The sequence below is a fragment of the Mandrillus leucophaeus genome, unplaced genomic scaffold (genome assembly GCF_000951045.1).
Source record: "Mandrillus leucophaeus isolate KB7577 unplaced genomic scaffold, Mleu.le_1.0 Scaffold62, whole genome shotgun sequence".
In the NCBI taxonomy this organism is placed as follows: domain Eukaryota; kingdom Metazoa; phylum Chordata; class Mammalia; order Primates; family Cercopithecidae; genus Mandrillus; species Mandrillus leucophaeus.
In genome coordinates, this window is record NW_012106697.1 from 4,107,000 (window position 1) to 4,126,825 (window position 19,826).

The 19,826-nt window shown below is 36.4% G+C and overlaps 1 protein-coding gene across 2 annotated transcripts in view; it reads left to right on the plus strand.

Annotated features, from left to right (window-relative positions):
• TRAPPC11 (trafficking protein particle complex 11) overlaps window positions 1–19,826 on the plus strand; it is a 53,911-nt gene that overhangs the window by 5,920 nt on the left and 28,165 nt on the right. For both annotated transcript variants that reach the window (XM_012000150.1, XM_012000151.1), the window contains exons 3-17: window positions 734–903; window positions 1,539–1,609; window positions 2,476–2,590; window positions 8,830–8,929; window positions 9,285–9,358; window positions 11,586–11,682; window positions 13,477–13,610; window positions 14,257–14,404; window positions 16,546–16,639; window positions 17,790–17,869; window positions 17,960–18,038; window positions 18,119–18,173; window positions 18,508–18,653; window positions 18,898–18,959; window positions 19,083–19,215. In XM_012000150.1, coding sequence (XP_011855540.1) covers window positions 734–903; window positions 1,539–1,609; window positions 2,476–2,590; window positions 8,830–8,929; window positions 9,285–9,358; window positions 11,586–11,682; window positions 13,477–13,610; window positions 14,257–14,404; window positions 16,546–16,639; window positions 17,790–17,869; window positions 17,960–18,038; window positions 18,119–18,173; window positions 18,508–18,653; window positions 18,898–18,959; window positions 19,083–19,215 — 1,558 coding nt within the window. The remainder of the gene's footprint in view (window positions 1–733; window positions 904–1,538; window positions 1,610–2,475; window positions 2,591–8,829; window positions 8,930–9,284; window positions 9,359–11,585; window positions 11,683–13,476; window positions 13,611–14,256; window positions 14,405–16,545; window positions 16,640–17,789; window positions 17,870–17,959; window positions 18,039–18,118; window positions 18,174–18,507; window positions 18,654–18,897; window positions 18,960–19,082; window positions 19,216–19,826) is intronic.

A 19,826-nucleotide genomic window follows, 5' to 3' on the forward strand; every position in this document is an offset into this window, starting at 1 on the left:
GAGTCCCCATGTTATTTTGTGTCAGCCTTCCTTATAGACCTCATCTTTCCTTAGTGGAGGCAGACATTGGATCAACATGAAGTGGAGTAGTCTGAGCCAGCACAGGTGATTTGGAAGGAATGTGAGGTTTCAACTGCATCCTTCTGGGCTAACACTCAAATCCACAGCATCCTCTTCCCACTGTGTGGCACTTAGTGCTCAGACCCAAGTGACTCCTGTGAGGCTTCTGTTTAAGAATTGTTCTCTGCTTTTTACTTCATCCACAAGTGAGGTGAAATGCCATCATAGCAGTATGTCTTTGAAATAAACAAAGCCATATGGGATTTTAAGTAATATTTTTTTTTGAGCAGTTTTATAAGAACAGAAGCTGGAATGGTGAATAATATAAGTAGAACTTACCTGGAAGTGGACTACTTCTTTTTTTTTTTTACAAAGTATTTGAGACCCTTGACATCATTAGACATGCATCATCATTTTATGCATTCAGTTATGGGGCTGATAGAAACTCTCTGGCTTTAGTCATTCTTTAAATGGGAAGTATAGCTTCTCCAGGATTGAGATTCCACCTTCAACACTTACTAGTTCTTTCTGAATCTGTAAGCCTGAGTTTCCTAATCAAAAATGGGAGGTGTGTACATTGAATGAGATCAATGCACATAAAGTGCTTGGCACTCAGTAACAGGTGGTTTCTGCTGCTCTCAGGTAACTTTTCAATTTCTGCCAATGTTTGCAGAGAACTTCATATGAGTGGTACATTCCTAAAGGGATCTTAAAGACTGGCTGGATGAATAAGCATCTGAATCTGGTGCCAGCCCTGGTGGTTGTGTTCTATGAACTGGACTGGGATGAGCCTCAGTGGAAAGAAAAGCAGTCTGAGTGCGCCACCAGAGTGGAGATAGTCAGGTATGATCTTCTGTGTCAGGGCGGCTATTTCAGTTTGCACATGTGTGTTATTCACTAACATTTCTTGAAGGCAATGGAGTACCGTTCAGACTGCAGTGGTCACTTGGGGATTGACCTCCAATTAATCTTGTTCTCTTCCTCACAGGTAGCATAATTATTGACTGTATTTAATGCTGGGTATGTGAAGAAATTTAAAAGACTAATTGGTCTCAATTTCCAAATGTTTTTCTTGTATTTATTATCTTTTTTGGAGACAGTAATTTACTGTTTAGTCTCTTAAAACACTTTGCTTTATCACTATTTAAGTTTCAAATAATTAATTCTCTTGGATGACTACTCTGCAGTGTATCACCATAAAGAAGTAAGTTGCATTATAACTTTTACCTAAAAGTGTAAGTTAATCTTTTCCTTTTAAGGAAGATTTTTAAGATTAGAAGATGTGAGATCCTACTTTTAGAATTTAAATCATTGTGACATATATGTGCTTTGTGTACAGGAAAAGATTTCTTCTGATCTTGGTTTTTTTAGTTGAAATTTATCTTCAGTTGAATTACCACGGTCGTATTTTATGTGAAGTCGTGAATACATTTTTTTAAGTTAAAATAATTAATGTTATTATGGCTTTTTCATTGCAGGCAAAGTTTACAAGGAAGAAACACAAAAGTTGCAGTCGTTCTGATTCAGAAGAAAACCCCTTTGCCCCCAGGTATCAAAAGTCTATTTAATTAATTAATTGTTTTATACCTCCAATTCTTATTAAAGGGAAATAGGAGTTTTTTGGATGTTTAAATCTTTTATGCATTCAGTTACAGGGCTGATAGTGTGTTAACTTTAAAAAGCACCAATGATACATGGGCAAATGCTAACTGTAAAAATTAAAGATAGTAAAGAATGCAAATCTTAAGTCCTCTTCCCCTAGTTCCACTTGTCTTCTTATATAGGGGATATAGGAAGACATGTTTAATTCACGAAACAATTAATTCACTTGAATTTTTTAACAAGAGTATAATTTTTTTTGGCTTCCAAAGCTTTCCAAAAAGGAATATAATTTACTTATCTAAGATAGATTTGAAATTGTATTCCTTATATGACATTTTTTCATTAATTTTCTGTAAGGCAAAGAAAAAGGCTGGATTTGTAGTTTTCTCTTGGAAAATGTCTTAGTTTCAGATTCTTATTTCCCCTTTCCCAGGCTTTTGTAGACTAAAATATATTTTTGTTTCTGTGTTGAAACTTACAGCATCCAAAATGGTTTTGGAGACTTCTTTCATGAATTATTGTTTCCAGTTTTAGTTATGTTTTTTGAAATAGTTAAGTGGTATATCTGTCGGCATTACTTGGCCACCTATCCTGGCTCCGTAGAAAATTCCACAGTATTTTCCTAAAAGGCATATACAGTGTAACCTCTAAGAACCACACAGAGCTCTCAAGGAACCCGTGAGTCCTGTTGATGTGATAAAAGCCGTTGGGGTTTTTATTCCTAATTCTATTGTTCAGACTTGGGGAAATATTTATTTGGGAAGCACATTAGTTATTTTATTTCTCATTCATCTTGATGGGGATTATCAACAGGAGAAGACGTCATTGCTTCAGAAAGGGCTGCAGCTTTATGCAATGCATGTGAGCTCTCAGGAAAGTCGTTGTTCGTACTGCCGCACACTGACCACCTTGTGGGTTATATTATAAGGTAAGTAGAGGTCTTTTAAAGTTTTGGTTTTTTAGATTATTAAGAATTGAGAAATTGGTAGCTTAGACCCATTTATGTTTTTAAAAAATCATGTTCATGAAAAACATTGATATGATACAGAGGCTCTAGAGTAAAAATAAAAGTCTCGTCAAATTCTTAATCCTCTCCAATTCCCGGAGGTAACCAATATCAACAGTTTCTTAAGTTTCCTTCCAAAAAAATGTCTTTTTGTATAGGAAGAAATGTATGTATTTCTTTATAGTATCCATGCCACACCCACAAACACAAAAACATAAATGTGCTCGTGTGATACACAGTGATCTTCCACTTAACCTGTCCTCATTAACACTCTTCCATATGTGCATCTAGGTCAACTTTATTTAAAGAAACAAAGTTTGTATGTTTTTCCGTTATACTTTCCAGTAATTACCTAATGTCCTTGAGTGACATTCTGTCCTGTTTTGTGAGAGTGTCTCCATTCCATTCTGGCCTCTTTTTGCTTCATTCTTGAGATGTTGATGTATCTATGTAAGTAATTTTTTAGGAAGGGTCTGAGCCCTATCATATCTTAAATATCTTTATAAAGCCTTTGTGTGTAAAGGGCAGATTACCTGGAGACACAACATTACCTCAAAAATTACGTGGCCCTTATTCATTGTTTTGTAGCATTTATTGTTACACAGAAGTTTTGTAGTGGTACATTTTATGCTAGGATGTATTTAGATACGAATATTTTCATTGATTTTGACTGTAAAATGATTTTCCTTTTCGTTCTGCATGTGTCCTTTGTTAACTCGAAGAGTTTTATTTATTTTTGATTATTGCTTCTCTTACATTTGTTTCTTTCTCAGAAGCAAACCTCTGAAAATGACCTGCTGCAGGAGGCTACCTGGCCTTCTCACTGGTATATAAATGACCAGGCTTCTAAGAAAGAGAAGCATATATTTAGCAAAGAACATGCAGAGGAATGGGATCAAATGAAAAGATGAATTGCAAAGAAACTTAAATGCAGTTAGCAAAATAAACCTTCACACTGGAAGCAATAAACAGTAGAATTCACACCACAGGAAATCAAGTCAGTGGTGCCGAAGATAACACTGAGATAATTGCTTGGAATTCAGAGGAAAAGAATAAATGAGTTTTGTTCCTTAAATGCAGACATATTACCAATAGGGAACAGAGAGAAGAGAGGGGCAGCTGGTAGCACACGCAGGCAGCTTTTCTTTCCATTGAGGCTCATCCCAGCATCACACCTGGCCTCAACTCTCCAGGCCTGGACAGCTCCCCCTTGACTCTGCACTTCAGTGCTTTCCTTTTCGCAGTGCTGTTCCTTGTCAGATGCTTTCATAGTCATGCCCACCTGCCAACTCTCCTTTTCTGGGCCCTCTCTTACTCAACATTTAAGGCTTCAGTGAAGCCTTCGTTAGAAAGCCATTGTCCTCTGTGCTGTACCCTGCCCTACTGACTCTTCACCGAGCAGCATTACCTTCCAGAGACTATTTGGCAATGCCTAGAGACTTTTATGATTGCCGCAACTGAGGGGGTTGCTGTGTTGGGTTCTAGTGGGTAGAGGCCAGGGATGTTGCCATACACTGTACGGTGTACAGGACAGTGCTGCACAACAAAGAATTACCTGACTGAAATGTCAGCAGTGCTGAGCTTGAGAACCCTACCTTAACCATCAGTGATCTTGCCTGCCTCAGCTTTCAAATTTAGGCGGTTATGGATTCAAGACAAGCAGAGGATGGGGCCCTGCCCTTAACCACTTGTAGTTTTGTTGTGGATAATGAAACATCTACATAAGGAATACTTTGTCAAAATAACGGATGTAAAAAGCAAGTTCCCTGGGTCCATAGCCTCCAGTATGTGGACACAATATGGGGAGTGCATAAGACAGTCCATTGGAGATAAGGAAACACATAGACCCTTTCTTCAGATTTATATTTTATCTTCAGAGGGAGAGTAAAGCTGAATATCAGGACATCTTCATCTCATTGATCTGGGAGGGAAGTAGCAGAGCTACTGATGGCATACTTATTCCTGTGCTTTCAGAGCCTTTTGAGGTTATACATGCTACAATGATTTCATTAGTGTTTTTTTAAGTGTCAAAATGTTAGAATCTTTATAAAACTTCTGTAATGCATTGGGAGTGATTGTGAAAATCTTTTGTATTGGAGAAGTTTGCTGATCATTTCAAAGCAAAATACAGGAGTTGTCCAAGTTAATGATTCGAGTAAGCATTTTTCTTTTATTAAAAAGTAAGTTTTCCCAACGTTCAGACCTTTCCTCTTAGGACAGTAGGCTGCCTGTGTCATGCTTACTAGCAACTGTTTAAAAACCACACACATACTTTGCCTTTCAAAACAAAGGTGACAGTTGAATAATGAGTAAGAAAGCAAACGCTTCTCAGAGGAAAGTTGTGCTATAGAGAGAACATGCCAAAAATGGCTCTGGAAAATACTGGAAGCAGTTTTCTTTTCTTTTTTTTTTTTTTTTTTTTGAAGATGGAGTCTCATTCTGTCACCTAGGCTGGAGTGCAGTGGCACGATCTCAGGTCACTGCAACCTCCACCCCCCAGGTTCAAGTGATTCTCCTGCCTCAGCCTCCCAAGTAGCTGGGATTACAGGCCATGTTAACCAGGCTGGTCTCGAACTCCTGACCTTAGGTGACCCGCCCACCTCGGCCTCCCAAAGTGCTGGGATTATAGGCGTGAGCCACTGTTCCCGGCCTTGAAAGCAGTTTTCTAATTAGTTTAAAATTATTTGAAGCAAAGAATTTCAATGGGCCTGAACTCTGTTGTTAAAAATACAAAACAATGTATGCAGTTATACAGATCTGTGAAGTTAGATTTTTGTCTCTGATCTTCGTCTTTCCATAAATTAAAAATCGGAACTGCTGTAAGCATTTGGCTGGGCAGGACGGTATTGAAGCAGTGTTTCAGTCCCCCTTCTGTCCCCTTTTACTGAAAAGCCTGGAGGGGAAAGGAAGAAAGGATGTAAGGACCCCACCCCTCATTCCCCCCAGCCCCAACTGCTGCTCCTGCTTCTGCTCTTGTGCCTTTTATTTGCAGTCGTTAGCACAGGATCTACCTTCAATATAACTTCCTTTTACGTACACAGTAGTTCCTCCTTTTGTCCTCCAAAGTTGTGTGAATATTTTTGCCTCTTAGGTACTTTACAAAATTCAAGAACACCCCTTTTAGACATAAATTTGCATCTATAACTTAGAAACTAGAATGTTCTAGAATGTCCTTTACCTGAAAACTGGTAGCTCCTCTCTTTCCTGGAATCAGTGCTAGTTTTTCAAAGTTAGTTGCAGTGGCTAAAATATATGTTTGTATGCTCTGAAAAATGTGCTTACTTGAAGCTAGTGCAGTGATAGCAGAAAATGAACTCCAGGTGATTTTTATATTATTATTGCTAAGAGTAAATATACGTGTTTTCTAATAAGTTAGAATAGGGAGCAGTTTGTAATTAAAGTTTAACCTAAATATCTGGTAGGATAAATTCTATTTCAGGACAGGTCAAACAATAAAATATAGATAACTGTGTGCGTATTTGTATATAAGTATGTACGTGTGCATCTTGTCTAGCTAAAACAAGTTGATCAGGTTCCTGCCTTCATAAAGAAGCTGATTTAATTGTGGAGACCGAAAGCATCCATGTTAAATCCCACAGAGCACTGCAAGTGTAAATTCTGTAATATAGTTGGTAAGTTTTACAGGATTTCAGAGAAGAAATGAATAGATGTGATCTGGGAAGGTTTAAGGAAGAGGAAGGTCTGCAACTTGCTTGAAGGTGTGGATTAGTGGGAGGAAGTAGTGTTTATTTCGGACAGAGAAATGTCATAAAAAAGCATGGACATTTGAAGTTCAGCTGGTTTAAATCACTAAACGGGAAGACTGAATCAGTTGAATTTTTTTTTTATTGTAGAACAAAGAACACTGAAGGTCTCTTTCCTTAAAAGAGCATTCTTAATTGTTTGGTGTTGCCTTAAAAGCGTAATGTTTGAGTATCTGGTAAAAGAATTAGTCTTTTCACCAACCCCCTTATGTCTTGACTAGATTTGTCATTTCTTTCTTTTTGTTTGTGAATTATAAGGTTATAAGGTTTTCTCCAAATAAAGCTCAAATAATAAAGAAGTGTATGAATTAAAAAGTGGAAGTCTTACAACACTTATGCTCTATATCCCGTGGTGTCTCTGTAGCCTGTCACGGTTAACGCGAGGGAAAGATTTGACTCTGTGTCCCTCGGTTTAGAGGAAATAATAGCACTTACCAGGCTACTTACTCTCAGTCTTCTGTATTGACTGTTTAACGGGTATTTTATCTCTTAAGTGCACATTCAGCTTGAGAACTAAAACCACGCTTATCTTTGGTATTTACTGAGACAAGCTAGATTAATACCGATTCCCTGTTGGGAAGGATTTTTTGTTTTTGTTTTTGTTTTTTTAATCATTCAGAATAGCCTGTAGACATATTTCTGGCTACCATAACATTAGACATTCTAGTCAGTGCCTTGTTGCTGTTTGCAATTTTTTTTTTTTTTTTTTGAGACGGAGTCTCACTGTGTTGCCCAGTCTGTAGTACAGTGGCGTCATCTCCGTTAATTGCAAGCTCCGCCCCCCGGGTTCCCGCCATTCTCCTGCCTCAGCCTCCCGAGTAGCTGGGACTACAGGCGCCGCCACCACGCCTGGCTAATTTTTTGTATTTTTAGTAGAGATGGGATTTCACCGTCTTAGCCAGGATGGTCTCGATCTCCTGACCTCGTGATCTGCCCGCCTCGGCCTCCCAAAGTGCTGGGATTACAGGCGTGAGCCACTGCGCCCGGCCCCCATTTGCAAAATTTAAAGGACAACTTAGGTTAATACATTCCTTCACACATTATTTGGTTCAAGGTTGATTCTAATTTTGTCATATTTTAACATTTTTAAAACTACAGTTTTAAAAATAGAAAATCTTAAAAGGCCGGACATGGGGGCTCGTGCCTGTAATCCCAACACTTTGGGAGGTTGAGGCAGTTGGATTGCTTGAGTCCAGGAATTTGAGACCAGCCTGGGCAACATGGCAAAACCTTGTCTCTACAAAAAATATAAAAATTAGCTGTGTGTGGTCATGTATGCCTGTAGTTCCAGCTACTCTGGAGGCTGAGGTGGGTGGATCACTTGAGCCCAGGAGGCTGAGGCTGCTGTGAGACTTGATCCCACCACTGCACTCCAGCCTGGGCAACAGAGCGGGACCCTGTCTCAAAATACATAAATAACATTTTAACCTAGAAAATCAAATTTAAATATAATATCAGATATTTAAGTTCGTCTTTTATCTGGCTATGAGTTCTGCTTTCTTTCATGCCCTAGGCAGATAACTCCTGATGACTTCTCTTCACCAAAGAAAACTTGAGTTGTGTATCCATCTCTGGTCAAATTTTCTTGTTCCTGTGTAGGTTATAGAATGATGGACGATTTAAATCACACAAATGTTTTCACCTTATTTGCCAGTTCTCATTTTTGGTTCTTTGCCCATTAGTTTTCTTATTCCTTTAAATCCTAAATACTAAAATCACACAAAAAACAGTGAAATCTAATTGATTAATAATTTTTTTCAGACTTTTTATAAAAATATAAAATAGTAGGACAAATGTACTTTTAGAGATTCCGACCAAATTTTTAGGCCGGGAGCGGTGGCTCACACCTGTGATCCTAATCCCAGCACTTTGGGAGGGCAAGGTGGGCGAATCACTTGAGGTCAGGAGATCGAGACCAGCCTGACTGGCCAACATGATAAAACTCACCTCAACTAAAAATACAAAAATTAACTAGGCGTTGTGGCACATGCCTGTAGTCGCAGCTACCCGGGAGGCTGAGACACAAGAATCGCTTGAACCAGGGAAGTGGAAGTTGCAGTGAACCAAGATTGTGTCACTGCACTCCAGCCTGGGTGACAGAGCCAGACCCTGTCTCAAAAAAAAAGAGATTACCGAGTGTTTATGAATCAGAAAAAGGTATTTTTATTTGTTGTATCCTGTATTATAAATAATTTTAAATGGCTTTTGGATGGTCTTGTTTTCAGACTTTTTAATCTGAAAATTCAGGTTATCTTTTGCTTCACTTTGTCTTATTCATAATGTAAAATTGAGATTTCTGTCACCGTTTTACTTTCAGGTCTCACAAGTATGATTCTTGAAAAGTTTGGTTTAAATTAACTGTAATATTTAAATGCTGGTTTGGTTTTTTTTTAACAGATTGGAAAATGCCTTTTATGAACATGCACAGACTTATTACTACACTGAGATCAGAAGAGTGAAATCTCATAAAGAATTTTTGAATAAAACAACACACCAGGTACGTGATGTTTTGCAATAATAGAAGCATTCTAGAGTGGATTATTACTATTTTTGAGGTGATTATTACATATTCTTAATACTTTAATGTTTTCAATGGTTTCAGCATTTCTAAAGATTTTTTTAAAGCTTTTAAAAATTAATTTATTTTTAAATTAGACTCTTTGCTCTTAAAGTTCTTAAAGGTAGATTTTTGTAGCCTTCTTAACTGTACCCTTGCTTGTGGGAATAATTCTTGGATTTCAGTTTTGAATATTTTTCTTCATTCTTTTATGTTTCCTTGTAATACACATTATTATAATTTTCACATTTTAAATAAAATATGTATAATAGTGATTTGTTTTGTCTCTTTTTAGCTTTTATTTGTTAGGCATCAGTTCAAAATAGCTTTCTTCAGTGAGTTGAAACAAGATACACAAAATGCGCTCAAGTAAGTTGTTAAGCTTTCAAACTAAATGTTTCCTATTTTTATATTAACAACATGAAATGGCAATTGCTGAATCTCAACCAAACTATAATTAATTTTAAAGTGTTCATATTGCTTAGATTTAGGAATTAGTCTAGAGATGAATGGAATATAATATTTTAGGATTTAAAAAAATTTTCATTTTTATTATTGGAAGTAAATTTCATTGTGTCATAAAGCTTTCTGGTTTGATTAATTAAATTTTGTGAGCCACAGAAATGTAATATTAAAATTTTCCCCATCTTCTTGACTATTTTTTATGTGTATACTCAGTAAAATTCTTGTAAGAGACTGATTTAAACATTATCTAAATCAGACTTGCCTTTTTTTTTCCAAGATAAATTTTTAAATGTGCCTCTTCATGAGTTTGCGTGTCATCCTTGTGCAGGAGCCATGCTGATCTTCTCTGTGTTGTTCCAATTTTAGTATATGTGCTGCTTCAGTGAGCATCAGACTATTGAGTTTTATAGGTTTATATACTAGTGCATTTATTGAATTCAATTCTTTTTTAATTTAACAAATTTTAGTAATATCAGTTGCTTCATTTTCCATTTGCAGTCTCTGCTTAGAGCTTTGAAGATTTAGTTGCAGATGTGTTGGCAGTGGTTAAACATTTTAGTCCTTTGCTTTTACCAAGGAGAATTTAATGAAACTTGACCTCTTTGTAGCTTTAACTCCGTTTTTGAAGACAAAGGTATTAAAAACAGCTATTTATCCCAGAATTGAGAAGGGGAAAGAAAAATAGAAATAAATAAAAATAATTTTAGTATTCACAGGAATATTGCAGAAATATCTTATCTTTGTTGTTTTGAGAGGTTTAAGGACCAGAGCACCAAGTTGTGTTTCCTGAATCTCAACAACTTCATATAACTGGCTTTAATGTAGTTTATTTGTATTGTTTCGAGACAGAGTTTTGCTCTTGTTGCCCAGGCTGGAGTGCAGTGGCACGATCTCGGCTCACTGCAACCTCTGCCTACCGGATACAAGTGATTCTCCTGTCCCATCCTCCCGAGTAGCTGGGACTATCGGCACCTGCCACCACGCCCAGCTAATTTTTATATTTTTAGTAGAGACAGGGTCTCACCATGTTGGCCATGCTGGTCTCGAACTCCCAACCTCAGGTGATCCGCCCACCTTGGCCTCCCAAGATGCTGGGATTACAGGTGTGAGCCACTGCGCCTGGCCTGTAGTTCATTTTTATGGATGGTATTAGTTTAAATCCTTCAATTTCAGTTCTGTTCAGAAGTAATTCTGGAAAGAAATACTTTTACCTGGAGAAGTTATGAACAGACTTTTTCTATGAAAAGCCTGTTTTGAGATTTTCTCATTACCTTCCATGTGCAAGGTAGGCCCTGTTCCTACCAGGCCCTCCGTTCTCACCATGCTTCGCCTTCAGCGTGAGCTGCCCTGAGGACATTCTTCCCTCCCCTGTAGACTTTCCCTGAGGCCAGTAATATTCACTTAACCTGTAGAGGTACTTGGGGTTAAAAAGCTGTTAACCTGTGCCTTTTTTTTTTTGAGATGGAGTCTCGCTCTGTCACCCGGGCTGGAGTGCAGTGGCAGGATCTCAGCTCACTGCAACCTCTCCCTCCTGGGTTCAAGGGATTCTCCTGCCTCAACTTCCTGAGTAGCTGGGATTACAGGCATGTGCTACCACACCTGGCTAATTTTTGTGTTTTTAGTGGAGACGGGGTTTCACCATGTTAGCCAGGCTGATCGCAAACTCCTGACCTCGAGTGATCCACCCACGTCAGCTTCCCAAAGTGCTGGGATTACAGGTGTGAGCCACTGTGCCCGGCTGACCTGTGCTGTTTGATATCACCTTTGCTAATACAATTTCTCTTTGTTTGAGAGCTTGTAATGGTACTTTAAAATACTTAGTTTTTTAGCAGAATGCTGATTTTTCTGAACAGTTGTCCAATTTCCTTTTTTAAGTTACCTGTTTGTTACTGACAGATGTTGATGATGAAAATAACAATGCACATGTCATGGTTCTGTTCTTTATGAAATCATTGATTCCTCTCACATATATTTATTAATAGCTCGTTTATCAGGAAATCAGAGATTGACATTATTGAGCTCTTGAGCACTAAGAAATGTTGAGTAAATATTCTGTTATTTCTAGTGATTTGGTTGTAGAAATTGTTTATTAAACTAATTTATATCATTATTAACCACCCTCCCCATTTAGGAATTATAGGACCGCCTATAACCTTGTACACGAATTGAGAGCCCATGAAACTAATATTCTGGAAATTAAGACTATGGCAGGATTTATAAACTACAAGGTAATAGTTCTGCTTCCAAATACGGGGAATTTGTGTTTAAATATTAAATGATCTTTTAAAAATTTGAACATCAAAATTAGTTTCTTGCTCTGAAAAGTTAGTATTTGATTAATTATGATCTCTCCTTTTATATCCTTTTTCTCAGAAGGGCCTTGATTCTTAGTAGCCTATTTATAGTAGTTGTGTTTTGAATTGATAAGTTCTAGAGGTTTCTAAAGTTTGGAAGGTTTTTTAGTTTTTGTTTATTTGTTTTTCAGTGGGAGCAAGGAGGAGTTGAGAAGAAAGCTGCCTGTATTACTGAGTTTTAAAAGATAAAATTATTCGAACTGTGTGACTCTGTCTTGGTTTAATGGCACAGAAAAGGTCTATCTATTCACCTTAGAGGAAACTTTTTTTTTTTTGAGACGGAGTTTCACTCTGTTGTCAGGCTGGAGTGCAGTGGTGGGATTTTGGCTCACTGGAACCTCTGCCTCCCGGGTTCAAGCGATTCTTCTGCCTCAGCTTTCTGAGTAGCTGGGACTACAGGCAGGCGCCACCACACCCAGCTAATTTTTGCGTTTTTAGTAGAGATGAGGCTTCACCATGTTGGCCAGTATGGTTTCGATCTCTTGACCTCGTGATCCGCCCATCTCGGCCTCCCAGAGTGCTGGGATTACAGGCGTGAGCCACCGTGCCCGGCCAGAGGAAACTTTTATACCTACTGTTTGAGCATTTTATTTTGAGATTGTGTATCACAGGAATAGATGCCCTCAGAAGTCACACAACAGCTATTTGGTTTGCTTTTAGTTTTTTCACATTCATATTGAAGATGCCTGACACTGTGTTGGTGATGTATGGCCAAATAGATGCTTTAATTCACTGTTTTTTTCCTAATAGGAAAAGATTAGAAACAACCCAATTATAAGTGATTGGTTATGTAAATTATAACTGTAAACAAAGGAATATTAAAAGCTATTGCGAATAAGGCAGCTCTATGTAGTGATATGGAATGATACCCAAAATATATTGCAAGATGAATAAAGTCACAGATTAGCATATTTAGTGTGATGTTGTTATTTGTATAAAAACAATAGTTTTATAGAAAGGCACACACATACTTATCTGTGTGTAGAATATATCAGGAAGCATATGGCAGAAACTGCCTCTAGAAAGGGAAATTAGATGGCCGAGGGACAGGAATGGATAAGAGACTGACTTTTCATATGTTCCTTTGTACTTAAAAAATATAAGTGAAAATTGTAACAAGCATATGGAAATACATTTAGGCTTCGTTTCTTTTTTCTTTTTACCCCACGTACGTAAATATTAGTACTATTTTGAAATAGCATACCAGACACAAAATTTTCAAGAATTTCTGTAATACTTGTTTGATATAGAGGTAACTTTGCTTTAATTATGCTACAGAAAATCTTTAGCTTTACGGCAAATCTAAAACTTAAAATTGATCAGTCTTTTCTGTTACCTGTTGGACATCATTTATTTTAGTCCATCTTTGTGTTCTTCATTGGGGATAATTTTAAAATTCTATTCCATATTTTTTAAAAGCTTTTCTAAAGTTTAGAATAAATTATGTACAAATACTGAGTTATTTTATTTCATTTCTAAAAGGGGTATATAACCTTTGGTTTTAGCATAACCATTCTGATGAGGAAAATTAATTGTATTGCAAAGAGCTTCAGAGAACGAAATTTCGTAGTCTTTTTTTAATGTTATTCTCAAAATAGTTTTTAAATGAATATGCCTTTTGACTTTCTTTTTTTCCCTTTATTTTGGGATCAATTTTACATTTTGCAGATCTGTAGGCTGTGTTTTCAACACAACACCCCATTGGATGCAATTGCTCAGTTCCGGAAACACATCGACTTGTGTAAGAAAAAGATTGGAAGTGCAGAGTTGTCTTTTGAGCATGCTGCATGGATGTCTAAACAGTATGTTTTACATTGTACTTTTAGAATATTTTTAAAAATAATATATAGCATTTGGAGAAATAGCATGGACTCTGGTTCTAAAACTGAACCAGGTTTTTGGTCACTAAGTAGGTTTTTGATGATGTAGCATAAGTATGTTTGTATGTTTCTGGTAATACCGTAGATTGATACTGTATACAGTTCCTTAATGGCAATTATTTAGTTCATGGTACCATCTTTTTCATTCAACATATATTTATTGAGTCTCTACCATGTGTCTAGGTCCTAAGGATATAGCAGTAAACAAAATTCCTGCTGTCCTGGAGCTTACTTTTTGAGAATGAAGTTTAAAAATTGCTAAAATGAAATTGTTCCCAGGAACTTGGGTGTATTTGTTTGAGTAGTAGGAACTATATTGAGATCTAGTTTGATGGTATATTTATGAAGACTTGTTAGAAGAGATGACTTAAATATAGAACCTATCTGTAACCTACAGTTAGTGTGTATTAATCTTTACAAAGAAATTACAACAAATATTAACTGTTCATCACTAGCACCATTTTAATACAATCTGCTGAGGTTAAGGTTCCCAGGATGAATTACCAGAAATAAGCTGCTTTTTCTTTTCATTCCTTTTTATTTCTTGATTTTTTTTTTTTTCTTTAAGATTCCAGGCCTTTGGAGATTTATTTGACGAAGCGATTAAGTTAGGGTTAACAGCTATTCAAACTCAGAATCCCGGTTTCTATTACCAGCAGGCAGCATACTATGCCCAGGAGCGGAAACAGCTTGCAAAAAGCCTCTGTAACCACGAGGTAAGTTACTGACTCCGTATTATCTAGCACGTAGAAAAGTTACTCTTCTTTTGAAAGAAGCTAGAACTGATTGGTGTCGATAATTTCTTCCAAGTCTTTAAATTTAATGAGTTTTATTTTTTATAGTTTTAGGAATTACATTGATTTTTGGTTTTAGCCCCAGTACTCTATTTTCACCTGTGAATTGAGCAGACATTTTTCTTTGAAGAACTAATTTATTTTTGGCAGTAAGTTAGTGACTATTTAGACAAGAGAAAATTACTTTAAAGTAACAGCCGCATTTTCATCCTTGTTACACTATAAATCCGTTGTTTTGTTTCTATGATCACTGCTGTAAGAGTTTAGAAATATGTTTTGACCCACTGGAGGGGATAACTTTTGACTTCTTTCTCTTCCTGGGGTTTCCTGTATGGAGACTCTTTTTTGGAGACGGAGTCTCTCTCTTGTTGCCCAGGCTGGAGTGCAGTGGCGCAGTCTCGGCTCACTGCAGCCTCCACCTCTCGGGTTCAAGTGATGCTCCTGCCACAGCCTCCTGAGTAGCTGGGATTACAGGTGCCCGCCGCCATGCCGGGCTAATTTTTGTACTTTATTAGAGATGGGATTTCGCCATGTTGGCCAGGCTGGTTTTGAACTCCTGACCTCTGGTGATCCGCCCACCTTGGCCTTCCAAAGTGCTGGAATTACAGGCGTGAGCCACCGCGCCCGGCCTCCTGCATGGAGACTCTTTAAGAGTCTGAGGAATAGTGTTAATTGCATAGTTTCTTAAACTTGATATTTCATTTTGCCTTTTTCTTGGATGATTACGTTTAGATATCAGTTTTCCTATAAACACCTTTAAACTAAGAACGTGGTATACATATTTAATACATTTATTTTTATAGAGTTACATCAATTTATTTTCACTTAAAACCTGCAGTTCTCTGAAGATGAGTGAATATTATCAGTAGTACTATCGTTAAAACTGTTCCAAAAACAAATAGATTGTATGTTAATACTTAATGAATTTTTTCTCTGAAATGATGAGTTAACTGTTTTTACAATGTTATTTGTATGATTTATAATTTTATTGTGTGTATTATATTTCTAAAGTTTGGCATATTCTAATTTGAACACAGTATTTTAAAAAGTGATTAAAACTAGATTTTATAAGAATGTAAGGAACTGGGCATTAATAAATATCATTGGTTAAAATGTAAAATAATATTTCCATCAAATAATAATTTGAGAAGCTTTAAAACTATGCATATCTTTTGACCTAGAATTTAATTTTTGGAGATACTAAGGCAGCTAATACATTCTGAGATAAGTACCAAAATTTATTTATAAAGTTGTTCTCACAGATTTATTAATTGTAAAATAGAAATAAGATGAATAGCTGTAGGGAATTTGTTAAAATATGCACTAGCAAGCAGCCATGAAAAATAATGTTTTAGAAGAATATTTAATGCTGGGTTAAATATACAGAATATATTTAAATGAAAGAAGCAGGTTGAAAATTAATCATTAACAAATTTTTGCATGTGAAATCTGGAAGAATGATAACATACTTTCTTAATAGTGGGAGTTGGTAGTAGGTTTATAAGTAATTTAGATTTTCATCCTTTTCCTTTTGAATGTTTTCTACATTTTTCATGTATTACATTTTGGTTTCAGAGGGAAAAGTTAAAAAGAAGAAAAAGCACTGTAAATCTGTCAGTTCTGGTGCCAGAAATATTCCCCCACAATACAGCACTTAATACAGAAGTGATAAAGAGGGGAAATAGTGTCTTCTGTGTAAAACTCCTCGTAACATTGTTTTCATTTACACAAACAGCATGTATGCATGTGGAATAAATATAGAGCATAATTTGTAACATATTTTTACTGGTTTATTAGAGCAAAGATTTTAAAAAGTGAAGAAATTACTGTGAAATATTCGTCAGAATCAGATTGATTTTTGTAAGACTACCTAAATATTAAATGAAACATTTTTAGCTTAATTTTTGTTAAAATTTATGTTAAAATACTCACAAATTTGATAATTGAATGTATATTTGGTGGTTGTATTTATGAAAAGTTTTTTGTTCAGTCAAAGATTGGGCAAGAGTTGATTTGCAATGAGTTCCATAAACTATTATTTAGGTTTGTGTTTTAATTTACAGGCTTCTGTAATGTATCCCAATCCTGATCCCTTAGAAACACAAACAGGCGTTCTTGACTTTTATGGACAAAGATCATGGCGACAAGGAATACTAAGTAAATAATTTTTCCCTCCATCCTTTCCTGTCAACCTCAAAAGGCAGCAATAGCTATAATAGATTTTCCATTGGCTGCACGTGCATAAGAAATTATGTTGAAGTAAAAATGTGTGCTTTTTAAACATTGTTTTCATTTTTAGAATGCTTTGTATGTATCACTACATCTTAGAGTGACTTTATAATTAAAGTCGTTGATGTGATTAAAACATTTATCTGGGTGTGGTGGCACATGCCTGTAGTCCCATCTACTTGGGAGACTGAGGCGGAAGGATAACAACTGTGAACAGCCACTGCACTCCAGACTGGGCAACATAGTGAGACCTCATCTCAAAAAAAAAAAAAAAAGTACATTTGAACATCTTTTGTTTTAAATGACACATGCCACTGCTGTCTTATTTCAATATTTTAATTCCAGTTAACTGTAACAATTGATTTGACTTTTTAAAACAGCATTAACTTGTATTACCTTAAAAACAATTTCTCTGCATTTTTTTAAATGCTTTATACATAATTTAATTCAAGCAATTGAACTAGAACTGTTAAATTACTGGCTAGGCGAAGTGGCTCATGCCTGTAATCCCAGCGCTTTGGGAGGCCAAGGCGGGAGGATTGCTTGAGGCCAGGAGTTTGAGACCAGCATGGGCACCATAGTGAGACCCCATCTCTACAAAAAAATACAAAAATTAGCCACACATAGTGGCACGTGCCTGTAGTCCCAGCTACTTGGAAGACTGAGATGGGAGGATCACTTGAGCCTAGGAGGTTGATGCTGCAATGAGTTGTGATTGTACCGCTGCACTCCAGCCTGGGCAACAGAGCGAGACCCCGTCTCAAAAAAAGAAAAAAAGGAAATGATGTAATCTCCAGTGAGTGTATCCTCTATAGAGGATGATATTGACATTGCTTTTCAGATCATTGATTCCAGTAGGTAGAAGAACATGGAGCTCAATAATGTTCCCATCAGAACAGAACACGGAAGTTTCCATGTTAATAAAGCTGCCTCTTAGCATGTTTAAGATTCTAGAATGTTGAAGAATCTGAACTGATTATATTAAATAAAGGTTTCAAGGAGTGTACACATACAATATTCATGTGAACATTTATATTAAATGAGCTATCTAGAATGGGTTGTGTCTCATCTTATGCAGGTTTTGATCTTTCTGATCCTGAAAAAGAAAAGGTGGGAGTTCTTGCCATTCAGCTGAAGGAGAGAAATGTTGCTCACTCTGTAAGTTTTGTGTCCAATATAAACTATTTTTTACACTGTTAAAAAAATATATTTGTATTGAAATGTTTTGCACTCTACTTTTTCTACTAGGAAATCATCATAACTCTGCTGAGCAATGCTGTTGCACAGTTCAAGAAGTATAAGTGCCCGCGAATGAAAAGTCACCTAAGTATGTATCCACAAACGTCACCATTGCATGCAACTTTGAATGACTTTAAATTACATACATAAATCTTCTTTCCTTTATAGTGGTTCAGATGGGAGAGGAATATTATTACGCAAAGGATTATACCAAAGCTTTGAAGTGAGTCTTGTTCATGATTTACTTTTACAAGTATTTGGATTATCTGAAGTGAAATTGAAATAGAAATCGGTGTGGAAGGAGTTCGTATTTTCACGTTTATTTCTATTGCTGTTAAACTCCATTTTGTAATGTGCTTTCAAGTGCCGTTAATGGCACAATCTTTTTCAGCACTTTAAGAAATCTCACGTTTAGCTAAATATGGGAATAGCTGTTCAACCATCTCACTAAGATTTTTCTAAACTTACGTAAAATGAGGAAAGTACTTTTTTCTCCATGAACTCTTCAAACCCTTTCTTGTGAAGCCGGTTCAGTATTACGTTTTGTCTTCTTTGAGGTTGCTGGATTATGTGATGTGTGATTATCGGAGTGAAGGGTGGTGGACTCTGCTCACGTCTATATTAACTACAGCTCTCAAGTGCTCCTACCTCATGGCCCAATTAAAGGATTACATTACTTACTCCCTAGAACTCCTTGGCAGAGGTAACCTCATGTTTTTTGAGTAAAATTCTTGATATATAAAATTATTTAGCACCTTTAAGCTTTTTAAAATTTTAAGAATAATTCGGTTCCAGAGAATTAGTATACTTTTACTATGTGCAAATCACTGTGCTTGGTCATCTTAAAGAGGTATTTATTGTTATATAAAGTTTTTAAAACAATAAATGGGGGTAGTAGACTTAAATTATAAGTACTTACAATGTTTTTCCTTCATCCTTCATACTAGCTTCAACTCTGAAAGATGACCAAAAGTCTCGGATAGAAAAGAACCTCATAAATGTTTTAATGGTAGGTTGGAATTGTTTATATAGTGTGGTATTAGGAATATGTATACCTATATCTATATCAACTAATGCAAGCCGTGGTTTTTTTTCAACTAGTTGAATGAATGTTAACTCTGTGTTGATGCAGAATGAAAGTCCTGATCCAGAGCCCGACTGTGACATCTTCGCTGGGAAAACTGCTCAGAAGCTGTGGGCAGACCGAATTTCTCTGGCTGGCAGCAATATTTTCACAATAGGAGTACAGGACTTTGTGCCATTTGGTAGGTAGCTAACACATACAGTGTGATGTCAGAGAAATTGTCTTTTTCTACAAAATGAATAGATGCAGAATAATAAACATAAAAGTCAAGAAAGAATTTTCAAAGTATAAGCATGTTACAGATAAACTGATTTTTGTGTGTGTATCCCCTCAGTGACTTATAGTTAGGATCTTAAATACTTGATTTATGTTTTAAGATATACTTTGCTCATTTGTAGTTCAGGTGTTATTGGAAACACTTGATACTTATTGAAAAGGTTTTGCTTTACTGTCTAGGTAGGTATTTTGAAATAATAAATTATTTTCTTTTTCGTTTAAAATCTTGTCATCTACATTTCAAGAGTAGCTGTATTTTTAAAATTAAAGATGGTTTTGAAGCTATATTTATTTAAATTTTATTTTATATTATTTATGTGTTTATTTTATTTTTCTTTTTTGAGACAGGGTCTCACTCTGCTGCCCAGGCTGGAGTGCAGTGACATGATGTCAGCTCACTGCAACCTCTGCCTCCCAGGTTCAAGCGATTCTCCTGCCTCAGCCTCCTGACTAGCTGGGATAACTTACAGGCATGCACTACCGTGCCCAGCTAATTTTTGTATTTTTAGCAGAGTT